Here is a 25,066-nt window from a genome sequence, read left to right as displayed (position 1 = left end):
AGCTGAAGATCTTTGTCTCCCTTGTGTTTGTGCCTCGGCAGAGCTGCCCTGTGTCTGCCGCCAGCAGTGGGACACAACGGAGACAGGCCCGGGGACACAGGTCACCCTGGTGTGGTCTGAGCAGATGTTGCTCAACCTCTGCCCCGCGGTCCATTGGGTTCACCTCGGTCACTCCTGGCAGAAGCCCTGCTGGTTTGGTTCGGGGCTTCTCCTGTGCTGGGTTTATTACAGGCTGCAGGGTTGAGTCAGAGGAGCGCGCTGAGCCCTGCGACAGAGACCCTGGGGCAGGGCAGCAGATGACAGTTCCAGCGTTGCAATGTGCGTGCTGCCGGGATTGGCAAATTGGGATCGGCCGGTACATGGTCACTGGGTGAACTGTGCCCAGGCCATGGTGTGCCATGCTCTTCTCATCTCCAGGAGCCTTGGGAACTGAAATGGAAGGTGGATGCAGCATCATCTGCTCCCGTGTTGTGCCAGCAGTTTGAGGTTTCCCACTGTACAGGTTTCCAGGTGTTGGTTTTCCAGCTGGAGATGCAGGGGTTTTCTGTCTCTGTATTTTCATTGCTTAGACTGACTTTGAGAAAAGAAAGTGTCCACCTCTGGGCTGTGGCTCTGAGGTCGTCTCCTCTTTGCCAAAGCAAATTTGGTGGCACCCGGGGCAATGTGTTGGCTGCGTTTGAGTCTCTGGGAGGCGTCTTTGGGAGCAGGTTCCCCCTGCTCGTGCCGTGTCTCAGCCATTGGTCGGAGCCAGCAAGGAGAGATGGAGGGAAGGAGCAAGGAGAAGTGACTCAAGCAACTCCATTTAGCCCCCTGGCATTTCCAGGTTTGAGACGAAATGAGATTTACTTATTTATTTATTCTTGGAGAAAAGCACCAAGAGAAGGAGTGGAGGACGAGGAGTTCAGAGGAAATTTGGGCTGTCCCATGGTATCTCTGTGCCTGGCGCAGTGTTTCAGGCGTATCCTGAACCAAGGCTAGTTTGGATGGGCCTTTGAGCAACCTGGTCTAGTGGGAGGTGTCCCTGCCCATGGCAGGGGGTTGGAACTAGATGCTCTTTAAGGTCGCTTCCGGCCCAAACCATTCCATGATTCTATGATTCCAGTACGTGTTGGCAAAATCCATCACAGTCATAAAAATGCTCTTGCCTTTCCTGCTTCCTGTCCCGAAATGCGGTTCCTGGAGCAGCGACAGGAGGGAACTTCAATTCTTGAGACATAAAGGTGTGAGTTGCAGCGTGGACACGGGGTGCAGTGATGGGGCTGGCAGCTCTGATGATGTGCTCAGACCTGGATGTGCCAATGGCCACCAAATGCGCTGACGGCTCCATGGCACCGGAACGAGAGGAAGGAAGCCCGGAGCTGGGAGACGTCTCAGCCCCATGACCGTGGCAGGCTCAGCTCCCTTCTCCTGAGCTGCTCTGAAATGAGTTGTTAAGGAAACAGATTTCAAGATTGCCATTTTCAAGGAGTTATTGCAAACAACCGTGAGGGAAGACATGGATAAAAGACGTGCAGGAGCCATCCCTTTCCTGTGCAGGGGACATACCATGTTTCTTATTGGAGCATCTCCATTTGTCTTCAACCAATCCATTTCTCATGGCAGTGATGCAGGAGCAGCCACTGACACTTGGCCACTCTCATTTATCGACTGGGCTAAGGAGAGAGCTGCTGAACTATATTTCAGGGAGGCAAATAAAGCACAATATCCACTTCATCTCTTCTCTTGGCCTTTGGTTGAAACTTCAAGAGGTTTTAAGAATCTCTTGCACATCAAATTCTTTTTCCATGGCTTAATGAGGGGCTGGAAAACAGATTTTCAGGCCCCCTTCCACATCATTGGTGCTTACATGAAGCTTTTGCTTTTCCCCAGAGACTAGGGCTTGGCTACAGCTCTGCATTTACAAACTGGATGGTGGACACTGCTTGGGCACTCGCTTGCCCTGTCCCTGCTTCGAGCACCGCACAGCGGGGTTTTGTGCGGCTTTACCAAAGGGTGACCAAGACACGCGACCCAACTGTGAAGGCAGAAGTGGTGAGAAAACTTCCCTCATACCCCATCCACCAAACCACTGTCACCAACACCAGCCTCCCTATCACCTGCAGATCTGTCCCAAAGACACTTAAATCAAAAGGGCATGGTCTGATCCTGTGCTTTGTCTATCTTTGTGGTAAAATTCAAAGGCTTTCATGCAGCCAAAGCCCATGGAGGAAGGCAGAAGTGATGCAGGAGGCACTGTGGTCACGGCTGTGGAGATGCCACAACAACCCTTGGGAAGGCAGGTGGGGCTGCCTCTGGGAAGTGGCCTCCCAAGGAGATATATTTGTACTACTAAAACCACGAGAAGTGGCTAGTTCATGAATTTACGCCCATTTGTGTTTGTTCTTTTTGACCGAGGACTTGATTTCCGTTTCAGCTGGAATGGAGCCAGCTTGTAAAAACGAGTCCAGGTACAGCCCTGGCAGCATGGCTTCTCCCTCGGACCTGCTCACTTAAAATATCCTGTGTTATCTAAGTGTATTTTAATTTTTAAGGGCAGTGATTTGGCAGGGAATCTCAGGCGTCTTTGCTCGGTGACTGTTGTTTAGTCTAGAGGTGGTGAGTGTTTGATTGCCGGGACGCCAGGAATGTGCCCGTCCTTCCTGCTCCTCTTACGCTTGGCTGGGACGTCCCCACTTGTGGGATTCCTTGGTGGAGAGACCTGGGCAGAATTAAAGGCTTTTCACCTTGAGAACTGATGAGCAGTGATGAGCTCTTGCAGGGGCAGATGATGAGGACCAAAGGAGATGGGCAAGTCCATCACCACCCCTTGAGCTCTCATGTGTGCTCCGATGGGTTTGTATCAACTCTAACCATTGCACGTGCCTTAACCTTTAATAATCTGCGAGCATAAAGAAGAAACCTGTGGGATGGTCTTTAATACTGGTTAAAAAAATATTTTTCCCCCTTTTTCTTCATCCTGTGTGAAACTGATACTAAACATGAGGTTGCTGCATCATCTGCAGCACAGTTAGTTGCTCCACGTGACCCTGCTCTGCCCTGAGTGTCACGAGCAGCTTTACGATATCTTAGTGTTCGTGTGCCTGGGTCCAGGCATGTTACTGGGCAGAGTTCTCAGAGGTTTGGGTATTTCCATCTGGCCTGCAAGGCTTAAACTTTTCTTTGACAGCATCAAATCTACCATTGCTTGCTGAAATCCGAGCTGGAACTGGGCTATGGATAAGAGATGCCCGTTGACGTTGAAGACCAAGTCATTGCATGAAGAGCTGTCTCCTGCTGGGCATTTCCAGGGCCTCTGGGACAAAACATAGTTAATTTCTTGGTTTTGCAAGGCCACGTGTCCTTTCCCGCTGCAAAGTGGGCGCAGTGGCACTTGGGTGTGGTGCAGGGCTCAGTCCTGCAGAGCCCAGGAGATGCCGGGTCCCTCTGGTTCCGTGGAAGCACACCAAGTATTTCCAGTTTGCCCTCGCTTTAGGGTTTTCGCTTATGTGGTTGGGTGCAGCTGATGGGACAAAAGCAGATCATGTAGCTTTAGGAAAGGCAAGAATATTAAACGAGCCAATTTTATCTCTTAAAAAAAGTGGGAGAAAGAGGCATTTCCCGCCTGTGAAATTTTACCGGCAAATTATATGCTAAAGAGTGTTATTTGAAAGAAAGTGTTGCTACACGACTATTGAACACAGCTTTAATAATAAATTGTGGCGAAGACAGAACTAGTTAATATCCTTTGAAGGAAATAGGAGCTTTTTGTGGCAAGTAACCAGTTACTTTGGATTATATCATAAAAAAGTTTTTGACTGCAATGAAAAGTCTGGAGACTGGGGAATGGGATTTTCCTTCAGAAGTCGAAGTTTATTTGCTGTTACAGCATATGTGGGTAGTGAATTCCTGTCTTCCCTTTCTTTATTATTCTCTGTTATGCTTCCTACCCTTTTGCTGCGAAGCTTTGAAGTTTCCTTTTTCAATATTGATATTTAACGCTGCCCTAATTGCAAGGGGCTAGCGACATTAATCTCTCTGTACGCTCTGTCAGTGCTGGTGGGAAGAGGTTAACAAGCCCTTTGGAAGTTGTATTTTTTCTCCCCTCCCTCAGGAATTGGGTTTAAGACCTTCACAGGGAAGTATTTAATGTGTTTTCATTAAGTCGGGTTTTCTTTTTCCTATTAAGAATTTTGCTTGCAGACCTCACTTCGTGCTCAGCGTTGACTTCCTTGGGCTGGCGGAGGCAGTGCCCGCGCAGAAGGCACCCAGGGCAGGTGGCTGGGCACAGAACCTGGCAGTGATGTTGCAGCTACAGCTGGCATTACTGCAGCCCTGAGCCACGGGCTTGCCACGAACTCAAAGGCTTTTTTAACGGTGGGAACTTCTCTAGCACCAGTCAGTTCAATATTTACTGTGAGCTAATTGCTTTGCTAAAAGAAAGTCGATTTAAGGTTGTGTTATAGATGCCCTGGGTGTTTTGCTGAATCGGAACTCGGTTCTGGAGCTGGCCCTCAGCATCGCTCCAAACCAGGCTGTTTTTTCCCCTGCGTTATTCTTAAAACCTGGCTTTGGAGTCAAGTGCTTGTGGAAGTCTCCGTGTGGAAAATCGCAGGGAGAGCTCTCAAATGAGCTTTACCTTGAAGGCTCAGAGACCAGAAAGCCACCAGTGGTTGTTTACACAGAAAACTCATGACTTTTTGGATGCTGGGGAGCAGATGTACGATCCCATCTGTTGATCCACCAGGGCTGTGAACCTTTCGCAGGAGACACATTTACACTTCATGCTTCGTATGATGGCTCGCTGGGGCTTTCCTTATCGCAAATCCCAAGGGATTGCAGTGAATCCCCGGCACGGATGCTCAGGCTCAGGCTGGCTTCTGCCTCGGGATTGAACCTCGTGCTGTTATTTTGGTGTCTGAGACACCCAGGGCTTCTGCACAGCTTGGACGGGGATGCCTGGTGTCTGCCATGGATTATTTTTGTGCTTCAGCCTGCATCCGAGTTGGGGACTTCTTTATTTAGTCACCTGTTTTTATCAAATTTGCAGTCTCCAAAAGCTCAGTTTCTCGGGCAGATAGGGCTGGAATTGGCCGGTGGATTTAAACTTGCCACAAGGGACACAGACTGTCAAATACACCCATGCGGTGATTTTCTTCAGGAAACAAAGCTAAAAATAATAACGATTCATAAAAACACTATGGAAAATACTGGTTTTCTGGTGGATGGAACAGGTAACGTCCAATTTTGTGTGTTATTAAGCTGCCCCCACATTTCGAGCTCCTGGACGGATGACTTTCTCTGCAAACTGTAATTTCATGCAGCGTCGTCTTTCAAAGCCGATGTCTGCTATGGTAAACTGAGGGATTTTATTCTGACAGCGAGATACTTGCTTGGCAGTTATTATTGAAGAGAACTGATCTTGGGACTTCTAGTTATTTTTTTTTCCTTTAAAAAAGCCCTCTAAGCGTCAGCGTTTGCCTTTGGGGAGAAACTCTTTCAAGCGCGTGTGACCTGGACCCGTGTTTTTTGGAGCAGCTGCAGAGTCTCAGCTGAGCTCCCCCGACGCGGCTGGGAGCCGGGAAGCTGGGATGCGGGACAAAGTGGGGGACCCCGGTTCCTGCACCCCACTGCAGCCTGCTGGGGTGGCAGCCCCGGCTCTGCGGAGCGGTGCTGACCCCTGCTCTGTGCCCTTGGTTTTAAGGCAGTGTCACGTTCGGGATTGCGAATGCCTCCTGCGAGACGCTGGCCGCAGAAGGCTTGGAGAGACAAGCGTTTTGCATGTTGTAACAAAAGGAGCTCCGAAACTTCGCCCAATGCAATCGAGAGGCATGAAATTGCCCGATGGCAGCCCAAGACTTTCATGAAATAACCCCGCGGTGCGGAGGTAACGCTTTCTGCCTCCACACCGGGACCTGATCGCGCCGGAGCTGTGGGTGCCAGTCCCGGCCGTGGCAATTCCCGTCCGCGATCCCTTCTCCTGCTGCCCTCGTGAAATCCACGTTTTCTTCTTGCTACTGTCATCGCTTTCTTCTTTCTTGAAAAGAAAACCCCAAAGAACGTTAAACTGTGTCTGTGTCTTGGCAACTTGAATGCGCAAACAGATTGTGCTTCAAAAAAATGGCAAAGTTTCAAAATATTGTATTCTGTGAAGAAGAGACAAGGAAAATAAACTCCCCAAAGTGCAGATTTTATTTCACCAGAAGGCGGAAGGCATTTAATATTTATTTGGGTTTGGCATTTTGCTACCTAGTTCTTCTGCTGACACCACTTGTGAACCATGATACGATTAAATGCTGTACAACCTGTTCTGGTTCACGTTCAAATTAGGTTAATTTCCAGTAGGTTCGTTTTTGCCCTCCCAGAGCTGCTTGAGAGCAGGGTCCTGAGGTTCGGGTGCAGCCCACGGGATTGTGCAAGCAAATCCACAAAGGAAAAAAAAAGAAAAAAGGAAAGAACTGAGCAAATTCGTGCTTGTTTCTCTTTTGGTTGTGGTGTGCGCGAGTGTGGATGCATAGTTGGTGTGTAGAAGCGTGCCAAGGGGCGGCTGGGGAGTGCTAATGGGAAGAGTTCTGCTCTAGAGCTGAAGAGGCAAGTCCTGCCTCCGTGGGCAATTTGAAGAATTTCTGTGTCTTGATTCCCACGTGGAAAATGCAGGTGAAGACACTACTTTTCCCGTGCCCATGGTTGCCGTGTTTGCTTGAACTGTGAGAGGCTGCAGGCAGATTTTTGGAGGCAGAGAGGTCGCTGGCATGGCAGACTTACAAGTTGCCAGAGAAACAGGGTGGGTTTTTTGCCTGCGCTGCAAGACCTGTATTTTTGAGATTCCTTTTTTGTCTAAAACATGACAACATCAAGAATACTATTACCCATTTAGCATCTTCTTGGATCCGATGTGCACTTGGCACAGCTTGGGCAAAAAATGGTATCTAGAGCATCTTACACAGCAGGGCTTGCTTCTTAGTTGTGCCTTCTAGAGACTTTCGTAGTACAACCAAGAAAACTAGAAGGAAAAGAGTCAAAGAACAGCTCTGCTAACTGTAGAAATTCCTCCACTTGTTTTTACAGTGATTTTTCCTTCCTTACAGACTAGCTTTTACCTCTTGGGACAACTGGGAGCTTTTCTTCATGGTTCTGAGTGACCTTGCTTCTTTTATTTTGCCATTTCTGTGGTAGACTGGAAGCTCCTTGGAGCAGAGAATTGGCTTTTTTTTTTTTCCTTTTTCCCTTTTGTGAATTTGCAGCTCTGTAGATTTCTAATAACAATAGCCAGTGTGCACAGTGGTTTCCAATAAATGCTTTTCCCACGAGGTGTCAGCTGGGTTGTCGCAGCCTGTCCCATCCTGGAATGACTCTTTGCCAAAAGGAGCGAGCGTGATCTTGTCTTTTGGAGGAGGCAAGGGGGAAAAAAAAAAAAAAGATTGAAAACAAAAAAAATATGTTGGCAATCTGAATTGACTAATTGCTTCAAAAAGGTCATTTTCGGTTCTGGGTGCCTGCACTTTGATCTCGCAGCCCTCCGGCACGGGGACGCACAGACGTCTATTGGCATGAGTGTGTGTCAGAAGGAAAAACAAACTCAAACATGTAAAGTTTGAAAGAGAGAGTTGGGAATAGAGAGTAATAGTCATGCTTAAAAGAAAGACAGTAATTGATATAAATTGTTAGGTTAAAAATGTTTAACGCCTAAATTAGATGCTTGTGTCGTTTTGGGGGACCAGGGATTTTATTACCCAGCCAAACAGCCAGATGTTTACCTTGGGGTTTTGGTGACATGACTTATGTTTTCAGGTTATTTTATCCATGAATTCGAAACCCCGTGCTGAAATGTGGCTGTGTATGTTTAGTCATAAAAAAGTTCTTGTATTTCTCTGGTCTGCCTGGCTCTTGTGTCTGCCGGCTTGGACCCCCTTTACAGGAGAGCCTGCATTTGAACTCCTTCAGAGCTTGAGCTTCATCCAGCTCAGAAAAGCTTGGCTGGTCAGTGTGAACAGAAACAAATGGCTTTGAAGCCTGCAAACTTCATTCTGCTTTATTTTTGCTGGGTTTGCACAACTTTAATGACCAAGAGAGGTGAAACATGCATTTAAACAGAATCAGAATCTGGTTCTGGACTTTCAGATTCAATTGTAAAAAGGCTTTTAATCCTGCCAGGGTTCACAGTTATGAATCTGGAACGGTTTAAAATGTAAGAACATTTTAAGGGATCCTATGTGGGTAGGGCTGACGAAGGAGAAATACCTTTCTCTTTGCATTTTCACATGGCCTGCCTTTGCCAGAGCTCTTGCCTGTTTTCTGTACCGAGTTGGCAGCCAGACCTTGCAGGTCTAAATGAAGCGTTACTGAACAAAGGCACTTTATGTTTTGAACTCTGTGCCCTGAGTCTACACCACCAGCCCGGCCAGGCATTTATGTTAAATAAGGTCAACAAATATAGGCAAGCTGTGTTTTGCAAATTAAAACAAAACAACAACAACAACAACAAAAAACCCTTTCTTTAATTCTGCCTCTTTCTTGTTTCACAGGCAAGAAGAGAAACCCTGGGCTGAAAATTCCTAAAGAAGCATTTGAGCAACCACAGACAAGCTCCACGTAAGTCTGCAAGCACTAAGGGAGAATAAAAAGAAAACCACGAACCCCAGCTGCCTTCCAGCCTTTGTGAGCGCCTGCGCTGCCACGGCCGGGTCACGGCCAGCACCCGGGGCTCGTGCCTGCAGGTCTGGGTTAAGGGGGGGAATGCAAGGAACGGGGACGAAACACTTCAGTTAATGCTGGCACCATTAGGGAGGTTAATAACTTCCCAGCCCTTGTATTTCCCTTGTAGCCCCAGGTGCAAGCAGAGGGTCTCAGCCTGTCACCCTCTGCCCATCACTGCCCGTGGTACATGTCTCATGTCTTCATGATGTGCCCATGAAAAGGAAAAAGCAGAATGGGCACCCGATTTTAACCGATGTGGTACTTCTGCCACCCGGTTTGAGTAATGTGCATTTGGTCAAGGCATAAAAATGCATCCCCTTCCCTACAAACTCAGCCTTGCAAAAGAAAACCCCGTGTTTTTACGGCAATTTGTGCAACTCCAACCTGCTTGGCTTTCTTTGCTTCCTTGAGGATTGACTTTTATTAGGCTGTTAACCCATGCTGTATGACTTAGGTAATCATTTACAGTGGTTTGAGACCTTTATGTGTGTTTAATCCATTTTTCATCCAGGCTGGCAGAGATTTGGTGCTTGCCACCTGGCTTGCCTTTCGCAATGAATCTCTCTGGGTTCCTGCACGGGGAAGTCGGATGTGAGAAACGCCAACTCCAGCAGTTTCCTTCCTGACCCCTTTTTGGGGTGACTTTGTGGATCTTCCCTGTATCTATTGATCCTGCAAAGCCAGGAGGCTGGTTAGGCTGCTCAGGGCTGCGATGGCTGCTGGCCTGGGGGTGCGAGGGGATGGCCTGGGGGGCTGCAGGGGTTCTATTTACTCATTGAGGGAAAATTGATCTTTGTGAAGAACATTTCACATCTTTTCCCTTTTCTTTCCTGCAGGCCACCCAGAGATCTAGACTCCAAAGCGTGCATCTCTATTGGCGAGGAGGTAAGACTGGGAGCAGTGGTGAGAAGAAGACCTCTAGGGCCAGGTGACCATCCTGGGCTGGCTGCTGTGGTGCTGGCTGCTTGTCCAGGCAGGCTGCTCGTGGGCTTGCTTAACTTCAGCCCCCAGAAAAGGGCAGATGAATAAACACCAGCTATTAAAAAAAAATGTGGCCCATTTTGCTTGAAATGGAAGGCAGTTGTTGGATGAACAAGAGCTAAGAAGAGCCAGCCTGGGGGCTTGTGTGAGCCCTGACAGCCACCTCCAGCCACGAGAGCCGACTAGCGTCTGGTGTTTGTTCTCCAACACGGGCTGTCTGCATGGGACCGATGGCCCCATGGCCAACTGCAATGTGACCTACTGGCTGTCACCGCTCTGATGAACGTGCCCCCAAATGCCCACCCTTGGTATCCCATGACACCTGGGTCCCCTTCACGTTTTCCACCTTGGAAATTCTTTCCTTGGCTCAATAAGGTGCAGCTGATGCCCTGGAAATAACGATTATAAATCAAGGGGATTGCGAACAGCAGATTTTACTCTCCTTTGCAACTCCTTTGCTGATTTAAATCCTTCATCCAAAGTATTTCCCTTCGCTAAGACTGAAGGCCATCTCATCCGGAGTCTAACTCAGGGTAGATCTTCCTGTCCTGGAAGCAAATCCTTCTGACAGCATGGAAACCAGTCCACCTGATGTTCTAAAAAAAATAGCAAGGCAAAAACAAAACCGAGGACAGCTATTTTGATAGGAGAAAATGGCACAGCAGCATTCATAAAAGCACTTTAAAGCTGGGCAATAAATTTATTATGTGCAAGAGATAGGCCTCGGTGTCAGCAAGTTAATTTATGAAGTGAAATGCTAATCCAAGAGTGTGTTATAATGTCTATCTTTGGATGCTTTTCTTTCATTTTGTATTTTGTATTTTCCCTGGCATGAAGCGGGGGCTGGAAGGTGGAAAGAGTGTGAGATGCCTCTGGAGCAAACTGGTGCAGCACCGAGGCAGAGAAAATGCCTGCTGCTAGAGCAAGCGCCGGCTCCAAGAAAATCATTTCTCCCCTGCTGTCCCGGGGACGAGGAAACGTTCAAGTGCTCCAGGAAGGCTCCATGCACGGAGGCAGAGAGCCCATGTTGGACGGTGCAAAGAGAAATGCACTTGTAAAACCCAGAGCTCAGTCTTTTTTGCGGCTGTAGATAGGTGGCTGTCTCAAAGGGACTGCCATGCCATGGCTTGCGTTTCCCATGGATCTGTTACCTCTTTGTCCAGCCAGGTTCCTTTAGGATGTGCCCCCTCTTTCTACGCTCATCCCTGATCCCTAGGGAAAGCCGCTTTCCCTCCTCTCCCTTTAAACGTCGCTGCTAAATTTAAGAGTGGCATTGAGAGAGTCCAAGTGCGTTTTTGGAGAGGGTCCTGTGGAACAGTAGGAGCAGTGTCAGGCCGGCAGAGATGCTGAAATCTCTGCCGTTAAACACAAAAATGTTAGTCAGGGCTCCTTTTGCAGGCGCTGTAGCTGCGAGGGAGCGACGGGGCGCACAGTGAGGCAGTGTGTGTGCCCTGCACGCCGTGGCATCCCCAGCCAGCACATTTTAGGCTGCAGGTTTTTTTTTTTTTTTCCTTTTCTGCTGTGCCGGCAAAAAGCGGTGTGGGATTATGCACTGTGAATCAGTTCATTATAAGCCACTTCTTTCTGGAGGATGATTGACTGATGTGGTTGTGCGTTCAGCAAACGGAATGGCCGGTTTTAGTAGCAAAGGCATATTTTAAACATCCAAAAATAATAATAAGCAAAAAATAGAGCTGATGCACAATAGCACGGCAGAAAGGAGAAGGGCAGGTTAGAATGCAGGGCTCCAAACAAAGTCATCCTTTGTGGAAGGCCAGGAGAAAGAGATCTTGAATGCTAGATGAAATAAATCCTCCGTGGTTTAAAAATGGGGCACACTCAGCTGGTATTTGGCCCATCTACAGGTCTGGAGAAATACACTTTTACAGGCCTTAAAAAACCCTGGAGATATTTCCATGATTGTTTGTGGGAGGAGGAGGATGGAAGGAAAAAGACTAAAAAGACTGAAGGTGATTCCTACGGGAGAAGCTGCCGTGGCATTTCCCATCCCAGCCCTTAGAGGATGGAGAAGCTGAAAGTGCTGGTGGCTACAGGTGGCTGTAGACAGTGGGGCGCGGGGGGACGGGAGGACGGCATCCCACCAAAGGAGCGGTCCTTCCTGCGCCCGAGCTGAGGATGCTCATCAGCACGGGCTCCTTGCTCGTGTCGTTATGAGGCACGTCCTCTTCAGAACTCTGCTAATTACTGCACAGGAGTTAATCCTCCCGACGGCCCCTGAGGACCATGAATTTTTTTCAAGCCTCATGAGCGCAGGTAGGGAGGGGGATGCACAGAAGTGAGTTTATGTGCCAAGCAGGGCTATATTTTAGGGGTGTTTTGCTCCTTGCGTGGCACGTACGCGCAGTGGCCGCCTTGGCGTTGATGGTTTTTTCCCCTGCAGAACTTTGAGGTGAAAGCCGATGACCTGGAGCCCATCTCCGAGCTGGGACGAGGTGCGTACGGGGTGGTGGAGAAGATGCGGCACATGCCTAGCGGGCAGATCATGGCAGTGAAGGTAGAGTGAGCCTCCCGAGGTGCTTTCTGTCTGTGTCGTTGTGCGGGGACACCCTCTGCGCTCTCCTTCGTGCACATTTCTAACCTCGCTTGTTCTGACGCATGCCTTTCCTGCGATCAGCTTCTTTCCTCATGGAATCCTCTTTCTATACAAGGGCAAAGAGTGCCGAGGTAGATTTGGGCCGTTTAACCATGAAAAGGGACTTGTTTTAAAAATATGATGCTCAATAGGTTTCCAGCATTGTGGTGCACACAAACATATTGTTCGTCTGTATCTGCAATACTCCTGGTTTTGCTAGGATTTTACAAGATATTTGCCATCATTTTTTAAATACACATACTTTTTTCTAATGTACATATACTCTCAGTTCAGGGTTCTGCACACTAATTGTAATTGTAAAGAAGACTGTACTGTAAATTTAATTGCATAAGATAATTTTCTTCAGCTGGGACTTTTTAAGTCTCTTTGGAACAGGAAATTTTTGTTGGGATTTTTACATTTTGTCCGCTACACTGGGATCTCGATTCGTGACAGGCTTGTAGATGCTATTCTGAAAAGTTTTCATAACAATATTTTAGACTCATAAGCTTGCAGCTTGGGGAAATAGCCATGGGAAAATTTGTATTTTGGGAAGGACCAGTTTTTGCTTGGCTGCATTTTAGCTCAAGTTTCCTTTCAGAATAAGAAAAATGAAAAAAAGATGTAGAGCTGGAAGCTATGAGCAAACTGAAGGAAAACTCTTAGCTCCTCAGTTGTGGATAGACTTTGCTGTGGATGCTGGGAGGTGTCTCAGGGCTTCTGTGCTCTGCATTTGGTCTTGTTTGCTTTGGTGTTCAGCAAACTGCAAAAGACCTCTCTGAGTATGATGGAAGATCTGCAGAGGGTATGGCAGGAACATTCAGGCTGTTACTTGCATCTGCAATGCTGAACAGTTTAATTCTACCACATTACTGACCTCGAGTGGCTTTGGCCGAGGAGCCTGGAATGTGTGTGTCACCTCTGTTGGACTATGTCATGCCCCTTTGTGGTGGTTCCCAGCTGAGGGTCTCCAGGTATTTCACAGAATGACATCTCTTTCCTTGGAAACTGGGAAGTGTCCATTTTCCAAAGCCATGGGGAGCACATGGGCTCTGGCTGCAAGGCTGGAACCCTCTCCTGTGACCAAAGTCTGCTGATGTAAATAGGTGTCCACTGCAGCTCCAAAGGTCATGGGCTTCCACCAGCCTAGAATTCGATTTCATGCTCCTTCTTCTTCTCCCAAGCCACAGTGACTTTTGTCTGTTCAATAAGAGTGGTGTTTGCAGGGAAGAGCAAAATCACCTGCAGTTTGGGGTGAGGTTAGAAGACCCCTTCATCCAGCATTGCCTTCTGTGGTACGAGGGTGCTCCTGCCATGGGTGCTGTCCTTGTCATGTGCCTATGATAAAGAGATAGGATAAAAGGGTAACATAAAGAGGTGTGACAAAAGGGTAAAGGCACTGTGACCAGCACAGGTATGGCTGTGGCAAGTCCTCTGTAGCAGCAACAGCATGGTATGGAGGTGCTGACAGCCAACGCCAAAATGCTTTGTCTTCCAGCGGATCCGAGCCACAGTGAACAGTCAGGAGCAGAAGAGGTTATTGATGGATCTGGATATCTCCATGAGGACGGTAGATTGCCCCTTCACTGTCACCTTTTATGGGGCGCTTTTCCGAGAGGTATGGCATCCTGGATATCAGCTGCGCTGCCCCCCAGGAGACTCCCTCCAAGTGCCGGGGCTTTAATCTCCATCTAGACATGGGTACTTGATACAATGTGGATTTGCTCAATCCCAGCCTAAGAATCTGTCACGTACAGTTTCTTCTTGGCAAGTGAGGAGAGTTGTGGTCCACATGAGGAGGGGCCAAGGGCAGCCAAGCCCCAGTGCCAGGAATGTGCGAGGCCCCAGTGCTGAGATGTTGGGGCTTGGTGGTGGGTTTGAGTGATGGGGACAACCAACTCACAGCCTGATCCCTTAGTGTTAATATTGTCCTGCCTTGCAATGAGAAAGCCACATGGAGGAAAAATGTGGAAAGCTCTGAAGAGTAAGATTTATTGAAGAGTTTTAAGCATGGCTCTACGGAGCTGAACTTTTCCTGGCTGAGCATTTGCGGTGACCTGAGCATGTAGGGATCCTCAGTCCCGATAATTTTCAGGACTCCTAAATCACTGGCACTCTGCTTTGGGAAAAGACAGAAAATACACCCTAAATGGTAGTGGACAGTGCTTCATTCCAGCTGGGAAGGAGGGAAAGAGAAGGCCCAATACCGTTTTGTTGGATGACTTTTAAAAGACAGGGAAGAGGCAAACAGGCCAGCAAAAGGCAAGTGCCAAAGAAGACCTTTGCGCCTGAAAGGAAAGCATGCTTCATTCCAGTGGGCAGATATTTGCTTTCTTTATCCTCCAGGGGGACGTGTGGATATGTATGGAGCTGATGGATACCTCATTGGACAAGTTCTACAAACACGTCATTGACAAAGGCCTGACGATTCCTGAGGACATCTTAGGAAAAATAGCCGTCTCTGTGAGTATTAGCAGGGCAAGGGGCATTTCTCTTCTAAACCAAGGCGTACGTGACCCCGTCTCCTTGTTGTATTGGCACTGGGAAGAGCACGGTCCACGGGCCAGCCCATGTGAACATTCTTAGCTGGCTTCCAGTATCTCGTCTGAGGTGATGTTATTTATAAGGCATAAATACCTGAAACGTCCCTGTACACGTAGTTGAGAGGCGGCACAGCATTAGATGTGGGGAGGGCCCTGCAGCTCCTTTGACTTTTCATTAGGGTCCTGGTGCCCCTGGGAGATCCCTGGGTGCCTACTGTCACCTCGGGCTGCTGTGGGGGTGCAGGACTTGTGGAGCATGTAGTTCCTTCCCTCCAAGAAGGTCTGGTGAGGACGGAGCAGGTGCAGATGGCATTTGCAGATAGCATTCCAGATAGCATTTCCTCCTCGTCATGGCGTTGCCAGCTGTGATTCATTCTAGATTTGTTGTTTCAGATTGTAAAAGCACTGGAACATCTACACAGTAAGCTCTCCGTGATCCACAGAGGTAAGTGCCAGGCACACAGCCATGACCATGCTCTGCCCCGCGCCACGCGCTCTCAGCCTCGCAAGGGCTGGCCTTGTGGCCAGGCACAGGGCTCCCAAAATACCCAAGATAAAATGGGTCTTTGACAGCAAAAATATTCCCCAGCATCTCATGACTAGCAAAACCTAGTCAGACGAAATGTTTGCTGGTTTGCTCTTTAAAAACTGCATGCTGGTCCCAGTGTTTCCCCAAGGGGGAGGAGAAGTGAGCTCCAGCCTGATCGTGCTGGCAGAGAAAGGGCCGTTCCCCCCTGGGGTGCATTTCCCTAATGCATAGTCTAAATCCATGGTCTGCTTCAACATCTCTGCAAAATTAAAAGAGACTTTTCCTTCTGACCTTGGTGGGCTTTGGATCAGGCTTTGCGAAGGCTGCTCCCCTCGCTCCACACTGACATGCAGCCAGAGGCGTCTCCATGCCAGTGTGATGCCTCGTGCAGTGATCTAACCATCCCCGTGTGTGAGCTCCCACGGAGCTCACGGAGCCCCACGGAGCCCTGGTGGGGCAGAATAGTTTTATACCTAAAATAGCCTCAAGTGAATTCATAAATACCCTCCTTAAACTCTTCTGACATTTTCCCCTCTAGAGCATCTCAAAGATGCCATGAACACGCTTAGAAAGAAACAAATTTGCAGTGTGGCTGCTTGACACCTTTATTTTTAAAGGGTCATTTTCAATTTGTCGTGAGGAGGAAAAAGCCCTCTCTGGAGTGTGTGAGCACCAGGGAAAGGAACATCTGAAGCGAACAGAGTTCAGCTCTAGCAGGCAGTCACATTTTGTACATTCTGCCTGTGGCTGGGAGTTGAGTTTCTGCCTTCTGTATCATTTACAGTAGGTGGAAAATGCTGCTCGACTTCTGGATTTCTGTTTACTTGTTTGTTTTCCACCGAAAATTGTCTTATTTCAACATAGTAACAGATGGGTAAGGATCTCAGATACCTGAATTGAATGCAAAATGCTGATTAGAGACCAGATGTTAAGGAACTGTAAACCACCCAATTCTAATAAGGACTCAAAAGCAGCTTCTGGCTTCCTTCGGATGGTGTTTCAGCTCTTCTATTTAATAGTTTATCACATGTAGACAGAGGACCTTCTTGCAGAAGAGACCTCTTATTTCTGGCTGGCAACAGGGAAAGGAATGCTCTCTTTTGAGGATCGGTGCTGGGAGAAGAGCAAACAGGGTAGCCTGTGCTGCCTGCGCTGTGTTGAGATGTCACCTGGGATTAGCCTCACAAGGAGCGATTGCCTGCTGTGCAGGAGAGCACCTCCATGCTCTCGTGGATATCACTTACTAGCTTCTTTTTGTGACGTAATTTCCCTTTCTGATGGTGATTATAACCGCCTTCATGAGCGTGATGCAAGTGTGAATGCACCAAGGATTATAAGGCCGTGATGGGAAGCAGATAAATCTGGCAGTAATAAATAGATGAGACACTGGCGTGATTTCCATAAGGTGTGGAGCACCCACACGCCTGCTGCTGTTCACATTGCCTTCAAGCTTGTTATCCTTAAAATTAGAGGGCATTTCTGAAATCTTGATCCTTGTCTTAGCTTACTGCTCCCTCCTTCCCTTGCAACCCCTGATCCTTGTCACCCTTGCTCACCCCTTTTCCTTTACCCATGGGTTTTCCCTGTGCTGGCATGAGACCAGCTCCAGCTGGGGGCTTCCCAGAGCTCCAGCCCTTTGCAGACAGCTTCTGGAGATGCCCCCAGCCCTGCTGAGCTGTTCCTTTGCGTGCGCTCTGATGTCTGTGGCCATCCCCTGTGTGGGGGGATGCGATGGCTTACATGCAGGGTTACCTCCCACCCCCCCAGATCAGGCAGAGGAGTCTGGAAGCGAAGGGACACTTGCAGGCCATATGACAGGCCCACGAGTTGGTCACCTGAACTTGCATAGCTGCAGCCAGCCGGGTTCCTGGCGTGCACAAAGTGCAGGGGTTTGCGTGGGCAGCTTTGGTGCCCTCTGCTGATAGAAAGCTCTTTGGCTTTTTTTGGCTTGGCACAGCCAAGTGACTGTGACAGTGACTGTGGTATGTGTTCCTTCTTGCAGATGTAAAGCCCTCTAACGTGTTGATCAATACGCAGGGGCAGGTGAAAATGTGCGATTTTGGAATTAGCGGTTACCTCGTTGACTCGGTTGCTAAAACCATGGATGCAGGATGCAAACCCTACATGGCTGTAAGTTGAGCTGCAGAGAAGCTGCGTGTGAAAGCCGCTGCAGGACAGCCAGAGGAACATGAGCCTGGGCGTCAGGTCATCCTAAAGGGGGAAGGATCAGCCTCCGGCATGTGTCCTGGGGACTTGTTTTGGAAGACGTATCCCTGAAGTTACTTGTAAAGGGGCAGAGAGGGGAGACGGATCTCATGGGTCAGATTAGATCTCCTGGGCACAGCTTCCTGCTGCCTTATCACCTCCCGGTGACCTTGGGGAAGGCTCTGCAATTGCACCATGTTGCATTTTTGCTGTTTGCCCTGTGGGGACAATAGTACTTTCCATCTGGGAGGAAAAACAGTCCCCAGGGAGTGGGTCCTTCAGACTCCTCCCAAGAGCTGCTGTTCAGGATTCACTCTCTGTGGAGCACTTGCACAGGGTGAAAACGGCCCTGGAGAATTGGAGCTTGTGACCCATTACGTGCCAGATGTGCTGGGTCAGCTCCACCACCCCAATCCTTTGTGGAGGTACCATCTGCTTCTGATGACCCATTTCACTGCTTGCCTTTGCTGGCAAGGGTGTGGGACCAGATCTGGCCCCATGACAACCAAGGCAGCAAGCCACTGGGCTAAGTGGTCCTGGCCTGCCACCATGGAAGACCCCTTTGAGGTCAGTGAGCCCTGGGTGTGGGCATTGCACTGGGGTGATCCCTGTTCCTCAACCGCCTTTGTCTCTGTTCACAGCCGGAAAGAATTAACCCGGAGCTGAACCAGAAGGGGTACAGCGTCAAATCCGACATCTGGAGCCTGGGGATCACAATGGTAGGGTGACCTGAGGGCTCGCAGCGATGCCGGGAGGGTTGAGAGTTGCTCGTGGATTCATTTTCCTCCCCATAGACCCCCTGACACTGGTTCCCTGGGAAGGTGGTGGGATAGGAATGGGAATATAGGTCTGAAGGTAGCGGGGAGCATGCCACAGAGTTGAAGGGAAGGAGGATGGAGCTGCTTTGTCAACTCCTTGCTGTCTTCAGAGGCGTTGGTGGGGTGCCAGCCTGGTGGGGACCACCCCGCTGCGGTGGCCGTGGGCTGCCGGGAGATGGCAGCATGGGCTAAGGCGAGGGCGTCCGGCACCGCACGTCTGTCGCCTTGAAGGAGGTTGTATTTCAAGCATGAAAAAAAAAATACTCCGAGCACTCAGCAATTAGCAAAGTCCCCCTCAGAAGAGGAGGGATGTGTGGCTTCTCCCACACAACGTTTAGGCAGAATCCATCTGCTCACAGAGTCGTTTTATAGCACAGTTACCCTTTGCAACATGGGGTTGTTTTTTAACTTCTAACCTTTCCCAAGCACTGTCTAACACGAGGGTAACAGAGGACTGAGTGTGGAGACTGGTGGGTCTTCTCAGGCCTGTCCCTTTTGCTGGGGGAGGTGAAGCAAGACGTCGTGGCCAGGTGGGGTGAGGAAATGCCGCTTATTTATGCGGGGCCTCAAAAAACAAACCCTTGGGTGGGCACAGAGGAATCTGAAATCTGTGGGGCGGGAGGGTGAGCCGTGGGGTGTCAGCCCCCCAGTGCTTGAGGCGCGGGCTCTGTCTCCCCAGATCGAGCTGGCCATCCTGCGCTTTCCCTACGACTCCTGGGGGACGCCCTTCCAGCAGCTCAAGCAGGTGGTGGAGGAGCCGTCGCCGCAGCTCCCGGCAGAGAAATTCTCGGCGGAGTTTGTCGATTTTACCTCGCAATGGTAAAATACTCCCTCGGCCCCACTTGCCCTGGTCCCGCTCATCCCGGCCCTGCTCGCCTCCGCCATGCTGTGGGGAGGCTGAGGGGGGCAGGCACCAGCAGCCTCCTGCATCCCCACAGGTGCAGGGATACAACTCAAATTCTCTGGGGTACAACCCAAATTCTTTGGGGTACAACTCAAATTTTTGAACAAAACATTCCCTTTTTGGGCCTTCATGGCTTCATGGAGCCATGAGGGCTGGGCTGGGGCCTGGCGCTGTGCAGGCAAGGCACACCCTTTGATGATGGCAGTTGTGGGGGTCTTTCCCGCTTGAGGTGGCGAGGAACAAGCTTAGTCATTTTGGGGGGACACACAGGAGGAAGGGATTTAGGAAGCTTTCTCCATCCCGACATCAACAGCACAGGGTGTCCATGGCCGGGCCCGCAGCATGGGCAGGTGCAGGCAGGCAGCTCCGCCAGGCCCTCACGTCCCCTCATGGCTGCCTCCTCCTGCCTCACGCTCCCGGGGGAGACACGGCTCTGAGGGGAGGGAGGATGCAGAGTTCACCCCGCGATGGCCCCCCTCGGCAGCCGTCCTGCTACCGGGGCCCTCCGGCTGCTGTGCTGCTTTCCATGTGACTCGGAGCTGGAAGCAGTGGGAGAGTTTGGCTGTGGTGTAGGAAAAGGGTTGGAGCAGATGCGCGCTGTCTGGAGGTTGCGAGAGCTGCATAAAAGCGCAGGCTCTCCCCGCGCCCGAGGAGACTCGCAGCTGCCCTCAGCGTATGGTTCAAAGAGAGCTGGCGGCGGCCCCGCGGCTCCTGACTGCTTCTCCCTCCAGCTTCCCTGGAAACCGCCTGGGAGGCGTTTTTATTTTCCAGGCGCTGCAGTGCCATCCGCCGCTTGCCAACTTGGCAGGTGGATGGTGGGTTTGCGTGGTAGCCAAGAAAGGACGGCAGATCGACAAATACAGAAATGTGAGACTGTTCCCGAGCTGCCAGCGTCAGGGCCTGGAGCCCGGCCGGCTCTGTTGTGACCCAGGAAGGGGATTATCAGCTACTCCTGCCCGGGGACTTTAAGTACCAACACTCAGATTCTTCGGAGTCTTGTTCAAACATGTTTTTGAGGTCTTTGTGATTCAGCTGCACGCCTTTACCGACCTGCGCTGGGGAATACCTGCCCGTGCCCACACTGTTCTGTGTCTGTCAGAGGTGGGAGCTGGCTTGGAAAAACCCTCTCACAAAATGCCCACCATTTTTGCAAGGCCCACGCTGAGATTTTGGACTGGCTGCCTTTCTCCCATGCTGCTGGCTCGCTACTTGTTATTGCAAAGTTGCCTGTTTGTGCCAGGCAGGCTGTTGTTCCCCACTGAATATTCTGCTTTTGCGAGCACGACGTCTTGCAGCTCTAGCTGTGGGCTGATGTGGGAGTAAGGTATCCACAGCCGTTCATGATGGTTGCAGTGAGAAGAGTGACCCTGCTGAGCAGCACTCAGGTCTTTAGAACTCATGCTTTGGGGAGCACATGGCAGTTCCTCTCTTTGCCAGTGGAGTGGCATGGACTTGGAAAAGTGAGCTTTGGCTGCAGGTTGTACTAGTTTTGTGCTGTTGGAGTCTGAGAATTTCTTCTGACACCGAACCAGGTCACATCAGTTCGGTGTATTGAGACTGCCCTGGCTTAGGCCTTTCTCAGATTCAGGTCACAGAGTGAATCACACCATCTGCTGCCTCGGGCAGCGAAAGTCTGATTACCTGTAGCCCCTGGGATGTCTGAGTCAGGATCAGATCCAAATATGGCTCTTAATTCCTGAAGATTTACATTGATTTCAGTAACTTGTCACCAGATTTCCTGGTATTAGTAACCTGGGAACAAGGTTTTTGTTTGTAGAGAGTCTAAATTAGGAGGATTATACCCAAATCCTGCTTCTGGACACACCTAACCTTCAAATTCACCTTAGCATCTCAGCTTGGGCTGCTTTTGAGCTCAGAGGATGTGACACATCCCGTACCTTCAGGTCGTCAATATTGGCACGTATCGTTACTAGGTTCCTCTGTTCATTCACAACATGACACTAAACATGAGCCCGCTACACACAGCAAGCAGGAAATATCTATTCAGTGTGTGTCCTCCGCTTCCTCTGGGCTCCGTCAAATCCCAGCAGAGGAGCGACTTATCATCGCCGAGGTTCTCACTTTTGTTTTGCTCAGTGTGACACCTTTTCCCCGCCACCGACGTGTACGTGTGCGAAGATCTTTTCAAGTTGCTCCAAGTGTCTTTCCCCTAAATACACTGTCAGGAAGTGAGTAGAGATTACGTCCTGTCTTTTAAAAGCTATTTTCTGCTGGAGGGAAACCGAAATAACTTCCAGCTACAACCCTCCAGAGCCATCTGTTGTAGGAGAGGAGAAAAAAAGGATGTCCCATGTAACCGTCCCCGCTGATAACAGCATGGTGATAAACAAATAGTTGTACACGTGCTTCAGAACCACCCGGTCCCTGCTCCCAATCAGAGGTTGGAGGCTGTATCCATTCCCTTGGTCGCTGGCCTACTGGATAGTACCCAAAAAACCAATTGTACCTGGCCCCCAGCAACAGGCAGGGTGTTGACTGGTATATATGGTGTCTCCAGATCTCTTGTTTGACCTTGACTGAGCTCACTGGACTCGTGTGTACCTGGCACTCTGTACCATATGGGGCCCATCTGCAGGCTGTGTTGGCTGTAGGTGTCCTCAAGACCTAAGCTTAACATACGGATGAGTTGTTGAACTTACTCTACGGGGACTTGAAACCTTGCTTCTGTCATGGTATGATTTTATAGGCTTGCTTAAATTGCATACAGAATATAACTTTTAAATTTTTTCTTCTTTTTTTTTTCATTTAAGCTTGAAGAAGAATTCCAAAGAACGGCCAACATACCCAGAGCTTATGGTGAGTGTGCCTGCTTTAAGCAGTGTATTGGTTCAGAGCTGAGATGGGTCACAATGAGGTGCTGAGGACAGGGTTTCCAATACTGACTGGAGATTTGGGATACTTAGCATCTCTATTTTCATAACAGATGTGAGAATCATGGCTCTTCAGGGTCTTGGAAGGGTGACTGCAAATCAGAGATGCCCTTTGAAATGTCGTTCAGGTGCTATTCCAGTGAGATCAAGGTGAAAAATATGTAAAAGCAGTTAACAAATTTGCTAAGGCAGAAGAATGAAGCTGTTAGTGAGAATAAAATCATCTTCTTGGGTTTGTGTGGTGGCTTCAGACACCTCGGTGAAATGCATGCACTATGGATGCTCCACATGGGCTGCAGGAGCTGAGCGGTCTGTAAGGCTTTACTGTCATGGTGACTTGGAGAGGAGACTTTTTGGACAGAGTAATTTCTGGATGTTAAGGACAGAGACAACTCTGTGACTAATAATTCCGGTTATTGAATTTCATCTGCTGCTTAGAGACTGTTTGCTGTGAGCATGTCTAGGACAGAGGAATTAACTAAGGAAGAAAATGCTGATAAAGGCTTACGAGGAGCGAAATGCAAGGCAGTGCAGAGCTTTGAGGTCAGATGCAGTTAACTGGTGAGGAACTCCCAGCAGTGCAGACACTGGTGTATACTCGGCCAGAGCTCTGGGCTAGAGCTGGCAAGAACAGGGTCTGTGGTGAGATATTTCTGCTAGGGCTCCACAGCTTCATGGCTTCTCTCTCTCTTGACTTTCTGGTATTGATCCTGGTGCTCCAAATAGCCGGCAAAAAGCAGGTGAGCTTAGGAAGTCAGTGTTTCACTCCCATGAGCATCTAATCCCTTTTTTATTCGCACCTGATTCACAGCTTGCTAAAGGCAGGAAGGTGCCTAACTTTGTTATTTCTGAAGATCCTGACCCAAATGCTTGCCCATCCCTCCGTGCCCACCCCTGTCCGGTGTCACCGGCAAGATCTTCTGGGTTAAGGGTAGAAACTGCTGGAGAATTTCCTCAGGCATTGGTATCTCCTGCGCCATAACTTGTAGGACTTGCATTATGCCATCCAGGAGTCAGCCTCAGTGCTGCCTCACGCTGCCTGCTTGGAAGCGTTAGGACCTCTGTGGTGTGAAGGTGCCAGGGTTTAAAGTGCTCTCTAGCTGCAAGACATGCTGGAAATCCATGTACCTTTTGAACCTGAGTTGTAAGCAATGAATAATTCCTGTGCCATTTCTTGCTGGACCCTGTAATGCAATTAGACTATATATAGATCTGATTTATACACAGTTTGCCCAAATACTGGTTTCAAACAAAGGGAGGCCCGAGGTTTATGGCTTTTTTTTTCTTTTTTTTTTTTTTTTTATTATTGGATAAATACGTATATATTTAAAGTGAAATTCTGAAGTTTGCCAAATGGCCTTTTATCAAAAAGGTTCACCAGAGCAGCTCCGTCTGTTGCAGCATTAATACCCATTGGCAAGCGAGTGCATTTCTATTGAATTAGGTTCTTGGATCACCTCTCCAGAGTATCTCAATGCTGTGGTATTTTATGGCTGACATGAATGTTGTGAGGTCCTGTGGTTGAGGGTTGCTGTTTTGTTGGGTTTTTTTTCTCCCTCCTCTCTCTCTTATGGCATTAAGTTGCGGTACTGGATTGGACTTGTCATGTAGACCAAGACTGCTCCCTTGCTTTCCTGTGGAATTGAGGTTTCTCATGGAAAATATGACTCTGTGCTATCTTGAGCATCAGGAAAACTGATACGGATGCTTAATTTCATTTTAAAACCCACTTCCCCAGGTGAAGTGGAGCATGAAACTACTGCAGGACCGGTGGTCTGCGAATTGCATGGAGCACATCCCACCTGGCACGGGCTGTTTTGTGCTATAACCAGACTCAGTCATTGCAAAGGGGTTGGGTTCAGTGATAGACGGGGCTGGAGGCCACCACTGCTGCCCATGTCACGCTTGCGGGTGCTTCCAGGCTGCAGTAGCTCTGCTTTGGGTGCGATTTAGCTGGGATGTGAAAGCAGTGGCATCACACTGGGATAATAACACAGCAGGCCATTTGGGCCATCTCACCGAGAGTTATTCAGGACACTTCAATTCCCATGACTGTCTGACCTAGGGAGACCTTAAATTATATCTGGATCCTTGCCTCAACCCATTTCAGCTCTGTTTCCCACATAATTGTGCTTCCTCTTCCTTGCTGGTGTGTCTTTGGGTTGCTTCCCGGCTGCTCAGAACTGCCGCTTTTTATTCACTGGATAACTTTCCACTCAAGCCCACCTTGGAAAGTCTCTTTTCTTTGCTCTTCTCCCTCCAGTTGGCCACTGCCATTAAAGATCATTGAAATGGGCAATGCTCGGAGACTGAGTTGAGGGGCAGCTTTGAAAAACCCTGGAAACCCCAAATTGTCTTTAAAAACCTGGCCTGAAATGAGAGGGCCGGGAATCAAACCAAGCTCCCCCAGCCTGCATTTTGCCCAGAGTGGAGGTCACCTGTGAGCCCCGCAGGGCCCCAGCTGCCTTTTGGTTCTCTGTGACACCCTTCATACAAATAAATACAATTAACTGCCAGGACAGTGGGTGTCAGACAGTTGTTGGTGAATTCAGGTGGAAGCTGGCTGATCTCAGTTGATGTGTTGCAGCCCCTGGTAGAAAACTGAGTCACTGGTACAAGCAGAGAGGGGCTTTGCTCTTGCTGTCTGGGGGCATTTGGTTGTGTTTTTTTCTCCTTACACATATTTTTCTGTTTGTGCTGAAATGTAGGCAAGATTTTCTGGCAGGATGTCTTCCCATGTTGGTCACGATTAAGTAGTTAAACATACAGCTGCGGATGGCTTTCCAGCCGGGATGGCTTTCCTCTTTGCGGTGGTTAGGGGTAAAGTAGCCATCTCCTGCTGGGAGTATGAGCAATTGCAGGGAAGAAATGAGACTCAAAAGTCACCAGAGGGTAAATACACAGATAAAGCAGGAAGCTGAGGGAAAAC

At 49.2% G+C, this 25,066-nt stretch overlaps 1 protein-coding gene across 1 annotated transcript in view; it reads left to right on the top strand.

The window, feature by feature from the left end:
• Nucleotides 1-25,066, top strand: part of MAP2K6 (mitogen-activated protein kinase kinase 6) — a 54,423-nt gene that overhangs the window by 17,274 nt on the left and 12,083 nt on the right. Inside the window, exons 2-11 of the mRNA XM_054221426.1 lie at nucleotides 8,502-8,568; nucleotides 9,510-9,558; nucleotides 12,056-12,169; nucleotides 13,746-13,865; nucleotides 14,594-14,710; nucleotides 15,184-15,235; nucleotides 17,322-17,449; nucleotides 18,166-18,243; nucleotides 19,022-19,161; nucleotides 22,018-22,063. Of these exons, the coding sequence (XP_054077401.1) occupies nucleotides 8,502-8,568; nucleotides 9,510-9,558; nucleotides 12,056-12,169; nucleotides 13,746-13,865; nucleotides 14,594-14,710; nucleotides 15,184-15,235; nucleotides 17,322-17,449; nucleotides 18,166-18,243; nucleotides 19,022-19,161; nucleotides 22,018-22,063 (911 nt within the window). The remainder of the gene's footprint in view (nucleotides 1-8,501; nucleotides 8,569-9,509; nucleotides 9,559-12,055; nucleotides 12,170-13,745; nucleotides 13,866-14,593; nucleotides 14,711-15,183; nucleotides 15,236-17,321; nucleotides 17,450-18,165; nucleotides 18,244-19,021; nucleotides 19,162-22,017; nucleotides 22,064-25,066) is intronic.

The sequence above is a fragment of the Rissa tridactyla genome, chromosome 15, assembly GCF_028500815.1.
Source record: "Rissa tridactyla isolate bRisTri1 chromosome 15, bRisTri1.patW.cur.20221130, whole genome shotgun sequence".
Lineage (NCBI taxonomy): Eukaryota > Metazoa > Chordata > Aves > Charadriiformes > Laridae > Rissa > Rissa tridactyla.
Note: the sequence above shows the minus strand (reverse complement) of the source record. Positions and strands in the feature narration are given on the sequence as shown.